The 12,229-nt window shown below is 35.2% G+C and overlaps 1 protein-coding gene across 6 annotated transcripts in view; it reads right to left on the bottom strand.

The window, feature by feature from the left end:
- The window catches only part of OSBPL9 (oxysterol binding protein like 9), a 164,779-nt gene that overhangs the window by 49,476 nt on the left and 103,074 nt on the right, over nt 1-12,229 (bottom strand). For 2 of the 6 annotated variants that reach the window (XM_007164470.2, XM_007164471.2), the window contains exon 5: nt 4,204-4,272. The exons of the other annotated variants lie outside the window; for them this stretch is intronic. In XM_007164470.2, the coding sequence (XP_007164532.1) occupies nt 4,204-4,272 (69 nt within the window). The remainder of the gene's footprint in view (nt 1-4,203; nt 4,273-12,229) is intronic. 6 annotated transcript variants of the gene reach the window in all.

Below are 12,229 nucleotides of genomic sequence, written 5' to 3'. Positions count from 1 at the left end.
CAGTCCAGCATTTGCATGTCCTACTTTTTGTACGCTAAAAATTTTAAGTTCCAAGAGCACGGGATTCCTATGTTTTAACTTTATTCCAAAGAAAGCTTTGAGTTCTTAATCATCTTTATCTGAAAAATATATCAATCTTGAGTATAAAAGACAAAATAGTCTGAGATTGAACAAGGCTACCATCTTGCCATATCTGCATGCCCAGAAGTCATGGAGTTAAACAGGGAAATAAGGGTCGGGAACCACTAATGTCACAATCACAACCCAACCACAAAACTCTGTACTAAATGGGTGAAATATAGTGCTTCAACATACCATACTTGACTTTCAATTGTTTTATCTCTCCTGCCTTTTGCCAAAACATGCTGATCATTTCACATTCCCCATTTTAGTCAACTGAGGCCAGAGTTCATTTTATATTAAACCAACACCTCATCTTTGCCTAACACTTTATCACTATTAAAGCACTTTCACAGCCATGATCTCAAACATCAGATTGAGACAGTATAGCATTATGGAAAAAACAATGGGTTGGCCAACCTGGTTTCTAATTGCAGCTCAGCCACTAACAAGATATTGCCTCTCTCTAAACTATTTTCTTACCTGCCAAATACAGGCATCCTCCTCCTACTATTATTAGTGTGGCAGCTACGACCTCTACTAAAGACTATAATTACTAACACTGTCAATTACTACTAATACTATTGCTGTTCTTCCCAAACTAAAATTCAAATTCTTAATCAAAGCATTAAAAACCTAAGTCCACAATTAATCTTGTAATGAATTTTCTTTTTCAAATTCAAAGGCAAAAAACTGCCTTTTTTTTTTTTACATACATGTTGAGAAACTGCTTGAAATGAGTATTGAAAATCCCCTTTCCAATGAGAGACGTCATGTAAAAACAAAGTTTAAGAAAGAAAAATCATAATAAGCAATATATGTAAACTCCAGATATATTTATAAAATTGTAGTTAAACATCTTCATTCTGAAAGATAACCCCAAAGACATCCTTTTAGAAACATTTACTATGTAGAGTATGATAATAAAAGACATGGAAAAGAAAGGATAAATCCATCACATTCCAGAGATACCACAGTACTGTACTAAGAAAGTAGGGAGTGATTTCTTTTCAATGTTACTGTACCACAGGAAAATTGGAAGGACTGCTTGGATTTTCGTTTTGTTTTGTTTCACAGGGCAATATAACATAACTATCAATAATTTAACTATAAAACCCAGTTAAAATCAGCTAAATACATTGTTCTTGCTAAATACTAAAAAGGTCAATGGCATATTCATAAATGAGTATAAAGGTGAGGGATCTAAATGAGAAAAAGTGATCTTCAAGAATTTTCCCTCTTCTGAATCCATTTAGAACTACCACTATAGAAATCTAATTAATATATCCTTCTGAACAAGTCACTATATCTGATTAAAAATCCCCCAATAAATAAATGGAAAAAATTAGATTTATATTACTGAGATCTGAAATTAAGTCTAAATTAAGTCTTAAAAAACAACTCTTTGATGTTGCTATAATCATGTGAACCTCATCCTTGGCTCTTTTGTCAGACCTGCCTCCCCCTAGATATCATCTTCTACAATGGTACTTTACCCTTAAAACACCACACATTGTAACATCCAAGTCAAAGATCTACTACTCAACAATCCATTTTTCTTTATGTAATGTATAATGGGAGGTTTGTAACAACAGTTATTAGCTTAAAGTCCCAGAACTGGCCTAAAACTCCCTTGCACAGTAATCCATAAATCTTTGGTATACTTTAAAATAAAATCTACATATATAGTTTCCCCATCTTAAATCAATAAAATAACATGTGCGCATTTATTATTACCGTGGACAAGCAACTGACAGTAATTAAACTGTTTTCTCAAGTCTTATAAGAATAATACACTAGAAGAAAATATAAGTTTTCACTACATATTGTGACTCAGTACACAGAATCAAGGCCACCTAGTCCAGCCTCCCACTCATGTAAGTTACTTTTATAATGTCCTTGAAAGTCATCTAGCCTTTGCCTGAGTATCTCAAGAGAAAAGGAACTCAGTACCTCCTAACATAAACTATTTCACAAAATCCCTTTAAAGTCATAACTATTCCTCTTTCCATTAAACATTTAAGATATAAGGCACTATACTTATTCATATCCTTTTTAATGGAATTTTGTTTCAAACCAGGTCATAAAAATAGAATATAGTCCTCTACCATGTTGAGTGGTTTGTCTTCCTTTGAAAAGAACTCAGAACAGGCAGACCCTTTAAAACAGTGTGACTTCATACTTCTTAGGGTGACACTTAGCTCTTGAGAATAAGCTGGTTGGGAGTCAAGCAGATGTACATTCTACTACTCTGTACTTGCCTTTTTATCTAACACTTATCACATTTTATCATAATTAAATATTTAATTGATTGACTTCTCTGAAGGATTATAAATTCCACGAGGGCAGGAACTGCCATTCATTCAGCACTATACCCCCGCACCTCGACTCCAGGCTAGCTCATTGTTGAGTGAACGTGTGTTGCACTGATTGTAGCTTCTGGCAACTGCTTATGCCATGATACCACTCTTCTCCATGACCACGTCTCCCTATATTTCCCCTGCCTTTCTGTTCTCTTTCTCCTTCTATTTTTCTACTCCCTCACTCCCTTTCTTTCCTTCTCTTTTGTCCTGCAGTAGCAACTGAAGTGGTTATGTTGCATTTTTGGCAATCGGGACCAAAGAGATTGCTGCTCCCTTGTTTACTATATTGATGATCCATAGTTCTAACTTGATGATTTCTGTATGAATTCATTTAAAGTTTAAATTAAACATCACTATTATAGAGAAATAGAGACAAAATAGTCTGTGATGTAAAAAAAGTTAAACTAGAAGAAACTCAATAGAAATTAAACCATAAAATTAGAAATGTAAAGAAAAAAACCCCACTTATGTGGTGAGTATGCTAAAAAACAAAAGTCTCAGTTTGCAAGAGTAATTTGCTAAAGAAAGCTAAAGTATGTATATGAAGTCAAGAGTAACACATAATTCTGTATCAATCAAGACCTATGTATCCAGATTAAATATATATATGTATACGTATATATAGAGACAGACATCTGGCCCAATGTAAGGGGAATTTCAAAAATAATAGCTAGAATGATAGAAGAATATTAAACTGCCTCAAAACTGTATGTAAGTACTTCCTACTATCTTTCTAATACTTACATTGAACAGCATCACTTTTCTCAGAAGGTACTTCAAAGCTAACAAATGTCAGCAAAATTAAATGAATTTCTATCAATACTTTAATCGGGACATTAAACGCTATTTATACTTTATACATACACATAACTGAATACTTTACCGCCATTAAAAAGAAGAGTATTAAAAGGGATGTCTTTAATACTTTCTGAAGTACATATGAATTATACTTCATATGTAGCTACTTGGGAGAGACACTCTTAGTAAAACAGTACAAGAGGCAATTTTTGAGGCAAGGAGTAAAAGCTTTCAAAGTAATTCCTGCTGACAGAGGAAGAGTAATGAATAGTGGAGGTTAAGGTGGGAAAAGGTGGTTTAAGGTCTTCTTGAGGTCAGAATCAGGAAATAAGAAAGTTATGAGTAATTTAAGGAACTGAGAAGAAAAATGCAGAACAGGAAGGGCTATGGCTGAATAACACTGTAAAAAGAAATTCACAAATGAGTAATTATTTTCATATCAAATCTTATTTCACAGCAAAAACTTAAAGGACTAAGTACCCTACACTCAGTGCTTTCTCCTATACAGGACAAAATAGTATATAATAAAAATACATTGTGAAGAGAGAAATACAGAAATTATTCCACGTAAGTCTCATAGAAAAGTTCAGAACAAGAAAACAAAATAAGTTATCAGTAGTAGAACTGTAAAAGGGAATAACAGCTTAAAAATTTAACAAAGGAAAAACACCAAAGAAAACAAGACTCCTAATGAAAAATAAATGGCATAAATCCAGACAAAAGTAGATGATTTTTTAAAATTAGCAAAATACACACCCTATAAATAAAATAATAAAAACTCTGCAGAAATGTTGTTTTGATTAAATACAAGAGTATTTGGAAAGTTTATGTTCACAATTAGCAATTTGAGATGACATGCATCACAGATATGCTTTCATCCAATGAAAGAAGTATAGGGCATACTTACAATTCAATCACTTACAATTATTTTTGAAAATTCAAGAACTGGAGAGATACCAGAAGACTGGAAAAAAGCAAGTGTGGTACTGATCTTCCATAAAGGTAAGGAAAAGAGAGAATAGAAAGTTACTATGCTGTGCGTCTGACATCAATAATTAATTAAAGGAATTATAAGAGAAACATCTGTAGCTATACAGAGGAAAAGTAGGTACATGAGCAGCAAGTGGCAAGTTGAAAAATAAACAGATAAATAAACATTATGCCAAACAATGGCTTTTCTGTTCCTTAGAAATTTTTTAGCAAATTAAGTTTTTTGAGAAATGACACCATTTTGTCTCCTTATCAAATGACTCAAAAGTTGCTTTAATGATGAAAAAAGTATATTAAAGAAACCAAAAATATTAGTAAGACCATGATTTTATGTGGGGTATACTAACATGTGATTTCCTTGGATTACTGAAAATTTGGAAACGTATATAATCTGCTGTCTCCGAGGTTTACTCACTTCAGCTAAAGGAAAACAGAATTTAGAGATATAGAGAAGTTCTGAGAGTAAGAATTTCCCCTATTTTTAATGCTAAAGAACACTCAACTACCAATTCATTTGGAGTAAAGATTATCAATTCAAAAACGTCCATAAAATTGAGCCTATTATTAAACTCTTTACTCCGATGTAACTTCAGGAAGGTATTTTCCATCTAAGTCAATGTCCTGATAATCTAAGGCTCCAAAATAGGGTCTCTATTATCAAAATGGTAGCTATAGTTATCTTATCAACAACTGCTTAGGTACCCCAAGAATGCCAAAAAAGGTAAGGCCTTTTTCCACAGTTTTAAATGAACAGTTCTAACACCATGGATTCACCACGGATGCACAGTATAGTAATTTTTTTCCCAGAGTATTAGGTCCTCTGCTAGATACTTTATATTATTTCTTATTTCATTATTATAACATACATAGTAAGTTAGATAGATTTTAACCCTATTTCATAAGTGCTTTCCCAAATCATCCAGCTGGGTTTTTTTTAAATTGAGATTTCAACCCAGCCCTTTGATTTCAAATCCATTACACTTCTCTATTAAGTCACAATGATATTTGAAAAGAATTAATGGCATAAGAGACTAAAATTTAGTCTAAAAAATGCCTGAAGGAGCCTGGTATACCAAAAATGAACACCAGCTTTAAGGTCAGACTGATCTAAGTTTAAATCCTGAATCTGCAAGTCCCTAACCAATTACTTACATGATCTGGCCAAGTTACTTTCTCTACCTCCTTTTCCTTATCCAGGGATGGACACAATAATAAACCACTCAAAGTTGTTGGATAGATGAAAGAATATGCATAAAGTAACACAGTAGTGGGTGTTCTATTTCCTCTCCACAATGTGGAATTGAAAATAACCAGGATTCACCACTGTATCCAAGGCCCTAAACTAGTGCCTAACATACAGAAAAGGTCCTCAATGAATATTGATGGATTAAAAACAAAATGAATTAACAACTAGGTAATACACAAAACATACGCAATTTTAATAGAGAAGTATAATCAAGAAAAGGATACAAGCGTAAGTTAGACTGTATTTAACATTCCTTTAAAAAAGGAATACAAACAGTAAGCTGATGAACTCAAGAAAATAAATAGTAATAAAAAAGGTGTGAGGCACAGACAAACAAGTGATAAAATACAGTCTTGCAAAACAGATCAGAAACAAAATTCCCTATAAGATGTTCAGAAAAGTATCAGGTATTATGCCTGAACCATAAAAGGTAAACTGTACTCAATTATTACCTTGGTACCAAAGAGTCAAACAATATAAAGAAAGCCCCCTTTTTCCATAAAATAATCTGATTTTTGAAAATCCGTTAGTTCTTTGAAAAATAATATTGTTTTTATCTTTAAATTTACAAAAAAAATAGCTTCTCTTAAAAAAAAAAAAACAACACAAAACAAATCTGAATTGCTCATATACTTGGGACAGAAAACAGCTGCTTTGTCAAACAGGAATCAGGTACAGACACCAGTGCCAAAATTCCTTAGCTTTATTATAACTCTTAGCACAACTGCTTACTCTTCATGATCTCTCTTCATCTAATACTGACAGTGTTAGGTAACCTTTTGACTTACAGAACAAAACACTAATACTGATTCCATAAAGTGATTTGGCTACTCAAACAACTGCACAAGAAAGGTTTGGGATTTGTACCGTTTTCCTCTATTTAAATCACTGACAGCTTGTTTTTCCAAATGACTCTCCCAATTTATTCAGTAAAGTCATATGGAGCTTCCCTGGTGGTGCAGTGGTTAAGAATCCACCTGCCAAGGCAGGGGACAGGGGTTCGAGCCCTGGACTGGGAGGATACCACCTGCCGCAGAGCAACTAAGCCCGTGCATCACAACTACTAAGCCGGCGCTCTAGAGCCCGTGAGCCACACTACTGAGCCCACGTGCCACAACTACTGAAGCCAGCGCGCCTAGAGCCCATGCTCCACAACGAGAAGCCACCACAATGAGAAGCCCACGCACTGTAACAAAGTAGCCCCCACTCACCACAACTAGAGAAAGCCCCATGTGCAGCAACGAAGACCCAACGTGGCCAAAAATAAATACATAATAAATAAATAAATAAAAAGAAAAAAATATTAAAGTCATACGAAAAGTTATTGCCAAAAGTAAATAAAACAAACAAAAACGTGAAGTTTGTAAACCGCGTGACCATTACCCCAGTTTGTCTGGGATATCCCTAGTTATGTCTGTTGTATCAACAAAATTATTAGCAGCCTCCTTCACTCTCAAAGTGCCCCAGTTTGGACAATAAGTTATATGTTCTCTCTCTCTATAAAGGTTGTAACTAGCATTTCAGAGATATAAAAGTCTGGAAGGCATACAGGATTGCCTCGAGATTTCAGAATGCAGCAAATTACTCAAAAAAAAATCTAAAATGAAATATGAGTTTACAGCCTCTGAATGTAGAAAGCAAATTACAAAAGTAAAATAAACACCAGAATTCAAGTCAAGTAATACTGGTTGAGTGCTTACCTTATTCTAGATAAACAGAGACATGAACAATAAAGAAGTTACATTTTGAAAAGTTATTTTATTCACACACACACACACCTGAAATAAAACACATGAAACAAAACACATGAGATGCAGATGTTATTCCTAGGGAGTGCGATTGAGAAAGAGGGGCATTTAAGGCAGGAACTCTTAATTTTTACTTTATACATTCATGATGTCTGATTTTTAAAAGTATCTATTTACTTAAATTCAGAAACTTTATGTAAAAAGTATTCAGAAACTGTGTAGGTTATAAATACGTTTCAAAAATTTTATAACTGTTTTAGCTTGCAAAATCATCAGCATTATTATTTTAAAATTATCTACCAAACCCTAAAATGACTTGAGAGAGTAAATTTGGCAATGCTGAAGCTGCTCAGATACACCTTTCCAAACAAAATAAAATACAGCATAAAAAACTTGTAACATTACTTACAGATAAAGTACAAACTAGCAAAAACAAAAAACAAAAAGCCCATACACTTAAAAATTAGCAATCACTGCTATACTGGAATAAATGCTGAGAAGAAAAATGGTCAGCAAAACAAAGCAAAATACCTAATTTTCTTCCCACATCCTTCCTGCCAATTCCATGGTCATGAGTCAACATTCAAAAAAGCAAACTCATAAAAAACAAAAACACCTACTACATGACCCCCCCAACAAAGCACTGTTTGACCATGTTGTTTTGGCAATTAGCCAAAGCTTTTCTTTTTCACATACTAGTGGGTCAGGCTACTGACCGTATCTTTTTTAAAATTAAAAGTCTTGGGTTAAGTCATTCCAGGATCTTAAATGAGCTCTGAGCTGCTTACTAGAGGGGATGCAAAAAATATATTCTTCCCCTTCCCAACCTCAGATTACTTCCTGTCATTCAGCTTTCACAGCATTTTTTTAAAAACATCTTTACTGGAGTATAATTGCTTTACAATGGTGTGTTAGTTTCTGCTGTATAACAAAGTGAATCAGCTATACGTATACATATATCCCCATATCCCCTCCCTCTTGCATCTCCCTCCCACCCTCCCTATCCCACCCCTCTAGGTGGACACAAAGCACCGAACTGATCTCCCTGTGCTATGCAGGTTCTTCCCACTAGCTATCTATTTTACATTTGGTAGTGTATATATGTCAATGCTACTCTCTCACTTTGTCCCAGCTTACCCTTCCCCCTCCCCATGTCCTCAAGTCCATTCTCTACGTCTGCATCTTTATTCCTGCCCTGCCACGAGGTTCACCAGGACTTTTTTTTTTAAGATTCCATATATATGTGTTAGCATATGGTATATGTTTTTCTCTTTCTGACTTACTTCACTCTGTATGACAGACTCTAGGTCCATCCACCTCACTACAAATAACTCAATTTCATTTCTTTTTATGGCTGAGTAATATTCCATTGTATACATGTGCCACAACTTCTTTATCCATTCATCTGTTGATGGACACTTAGGTTGCTTCCATGCCCTGGCTATTGCAAATAGTGCTGCAGTGAACATTGTGGTACATGTGTCTTTTTGAATTATGGTTTTCTCAGGGTATATGCCCAGTAGTGGGATTGCTGGGTCATATGGTAGTTCTATTTTTAGTTTTTTAAGGAACCTCCATACTGTTCTCCATAGTGGCTAGATCAATTTACATTCCCACCAACAGTGCAAAAGGGTTCCCTTTTCTCCACATCTTCTCCAGCACTTATTGTTTGTAGATTGCTTGATGATGGCCATTCTGACCAGTGTGAGATGAGGTGACACCTCGTTGTGGTTTTGATTTACATTTCTCTAATGATTAGTGATGTTGAGCATCCTTTCATGTGTTTGTTGGCAATCTGTATATCTTCTTTGGAGAAATGTCTATTTAGGTCTTCAGCCCATTTTTGGATTGGGTTGTTTGTTTTTTTGATATTGAGCTGCATGAGCTGCCTGTATATTTTGGAGATTAATCCTCTGTTAGTTGCTTCATTTGCAAATATTTTCTCCCATTCTGAGGGTTGTCTTTTCGTCTTGTTTATGGTTTCCTTTGCTGTGCAAAAGGTTTTAAGTTTCATTAGGTCCCGTATGTTAATTTTTGTTCTTATTTCCATTTCTCTAGGAGGTGGGTCAAAGCTTCACAGCATTTTGAAAAGCAAAAACTCTCACTGTTATCAAGGGTCCACCAAAAACGGAAGTTTTAGAAAGTTTTATGCAAATCTGCTCTACATATAATGAGGGAAAAAATAACATTAAACACATGAATTCTTAAACTGAATGTTTTAATAGTTCAAGTTTTGAAATAACTGCAGAATTCTCATACTCATTCATAATACTTGTTGAAAATTTGATTACGAAATGTTTTCACAAACGAAACCTAATATATTCCTCTAACAAAACTGGATCTCTCTACATAGGAAAATATAACAAACTGAAAATGAAACACCCAAGGGAAGTTAAATGATAAGCTAGTCAGGCCAACAGACAATCAGTACTAAATGGCTTATTTCTCACACAAAACAGCCAAACAAAATAGAATAAATACAACAACACTGAATTGGAAAGAACAGATTCTGTAACTGGTTTGGCATTTATCCCTTAAAAATCATATATGCTGAAGCAGTTTTTGTATATCTAATTTTAGCTGCCAGTGAACATCAAACAGAAGGAAACAGGTTGTTTCTGCTAAGCCTGCTAAAAGTGCAGTACAAAATTACCCTGATTTATCCTGATTACCCTAATTGTTGTCAGAAATCTATCAAAATGGTCTAAAATATGATTAGAATATATGCCCGACAGGACAGGACTCTTTTTGTTCTCTACTGTATCCCCCAGGCTAGTGTTTTGTTTGTAGCAAATGCTCAATAAAATTTTTGTAAATGAATGAAGAAATTCTGAAATGTACCTACCTGTTAGGATTTAAACATAAAAAAACAAAGAAGTTCTTGTAGATTATAAACCAGAGTGCTCAGGAAAAAAATCATAAATAACATTTAATTATTCTTAATGATTTATTATATTACAAGTATGGATGCTGAACATTTTTAAGGCTAATTGAAAGTTTTTAAGAAAAGAGAAATTGAACAGGAGGAAAGACACTGTACCACCCAGGCAGTACAAGAAGCAAGACCAGCTGAACAACTGAAACAAACTTCTAGAAACTCATTCTCTCCCGCCAAGTCTCATGAGCACAGTTTTATACATACTACTCTGGGCTTAGAATTCAGTGTTACAGTAATGATTTATTCACTGGTGTTTTTTATGACTGTGACAACATTGTGCTGGATGCTTTGGACATGCCAAGATGAAGCAGATACAGATCGCACCCTAAGAGTTTCAAACGTGTAGTAGGAGATAAAAATCTGTCTACAAATAACGATTCAAGCATGGTAGATTAAGTGTTATGAGAAAGATACTAAGAGATTCAAAGAAGAAAGTTAAGGGGATGAAAAAAGCTTCACAGAGGTAGCATTTTAGACTGTAGGATTCTGACAGAGATGGGGAGGGCAAAAATTATTAACAGTAGTGGGCAAGGGCAGGAAACATCATAATCAGATGGGATTTTTGAACTCTTTAACCAAGTGACTAGAGAAATGAGGGCAGGGTTAAGGAAACTAACAAGGGATGCTGAGGTACCCAAGAATTAGGAACAGCAGGAAGCCTTCACCACTCCCAAGCCTGAAGGAACAAGGAGTGAAACAATGTAAATCCAAGTAGGCTCAAAGGACACTCTAGTTGTAGCCACTGCTACAAATGCATGGAAGCAGAGAAAGAGCAAGAGGAATAAATACCCCAAAGGTTCTCTCTTTTCTTCCTTCCATCTTCCATCCTCTCATTGGCTAAACCCTACCAGAAGCCAGAGGATAAAGAACTCCAGATGACACAGGCTGTAAAGGTCAGCCTCCTGAAGCAGGGAGTAGAGAAGGGCAGAGAATGAATCTGCAGGAAAATGGAGAATAACCAGAAAAGCCCATCTTCCCAGACTCAGGAACCAGTATATAAGCACAAAGAGAGACTGGAAAGCACAAGGAATCCAAATAAGGAATGACATTCTCTTGGAGAAGTATGTAAGATGCTATTTTTCAGATCTGGGTACTGAATCTGAAAGGAAACCAAAATTAGTGCCTGAACCGGAAAAATTACTGGGACTTGGAGAGTGAGGTGAGCAGTGAATGAATAGCAGCATCAGAGTAGCACTCCAGTTCTCTCTAGAGCTAATAAAAGAGGAAGAATCATAGGCTGTAGTCCTAGTTATTCTAATCTCTAACTGTGTGACCTTGGCCAAGTCACTTGGCTTCTCTGAAACTGTTTTCTCCATTATAAAAATAGGTAGAAGCCGAATTAAAACTTTAAGATCCCTTCCAGTTCTAAGATTCTGTGAAGCCAGTATATCCAGGTAAATAACCATATTCACCAGGTGAGTAAATACCTCACCATACTGGAAAAACCTGGGGTCCACTTACTCACTTTCGAAAAAAATTAATTTCATTTAAATAAAGACAATAAGAACTTACAGGTTCTAACTGCAGCCAGGTCCTCCACCGTAGGACAAAAAATGTTAAAACACAAGCAAAAATTTAGTGTAACCTTGAAACTGAATGAGGAAGACTAATGCAACCAGATTTAAAAACATGCTCTGGAATGCAGAGAATGCAAAGAAACAACCGAGTAAGCAGAATAACTTGGTTGAAGTGGCACAATTCAGAAAAAACAAAATTAGCTGCTCAAGTCAATATAGCAAAGAAGCAAAGTTCTTAAAGGTGTTTCCAGAAATAAATGAACTCCAGTGTGGAAAGGGCTACAAGTATCTCCCCCGTCCCACAACACACACAGAGCAACCATTACCTTTCCTTCGTAACGCAAATATTCATTGAACATCTGTTATGTGCCACGTACTATCAATGCCTTCAAAGGACATCTTTAAGAGCAATACAGATAATAGCAATTATAATTAATCATTACCTAATCTTCTGGAATGAGATCAGATTTCACCCCTTCTAAGCAGTCTCCCTGACTTCTCTAGCCAGC

The sequence above is a fragment of the Balaenoptera acutorostrata genome, chromosome 1 (assembly GCF_949987535.1).
Source record: "Balaenoptera acutorostrata chromosome 1, mBalAcu1.1, whole genome shotgun sequence".
Classification (NCBI taxonomy): domain Eukaryota; kingdom Metazoa; phylum Chordata; class Mammalia; order Artiodactyla; family Balaenopteridae; genus Balaenoptera; species Balaenoptera acutorostrata.
This window is presented reverse-complemented; position numbering and strand designations above follow the sequence as displayed.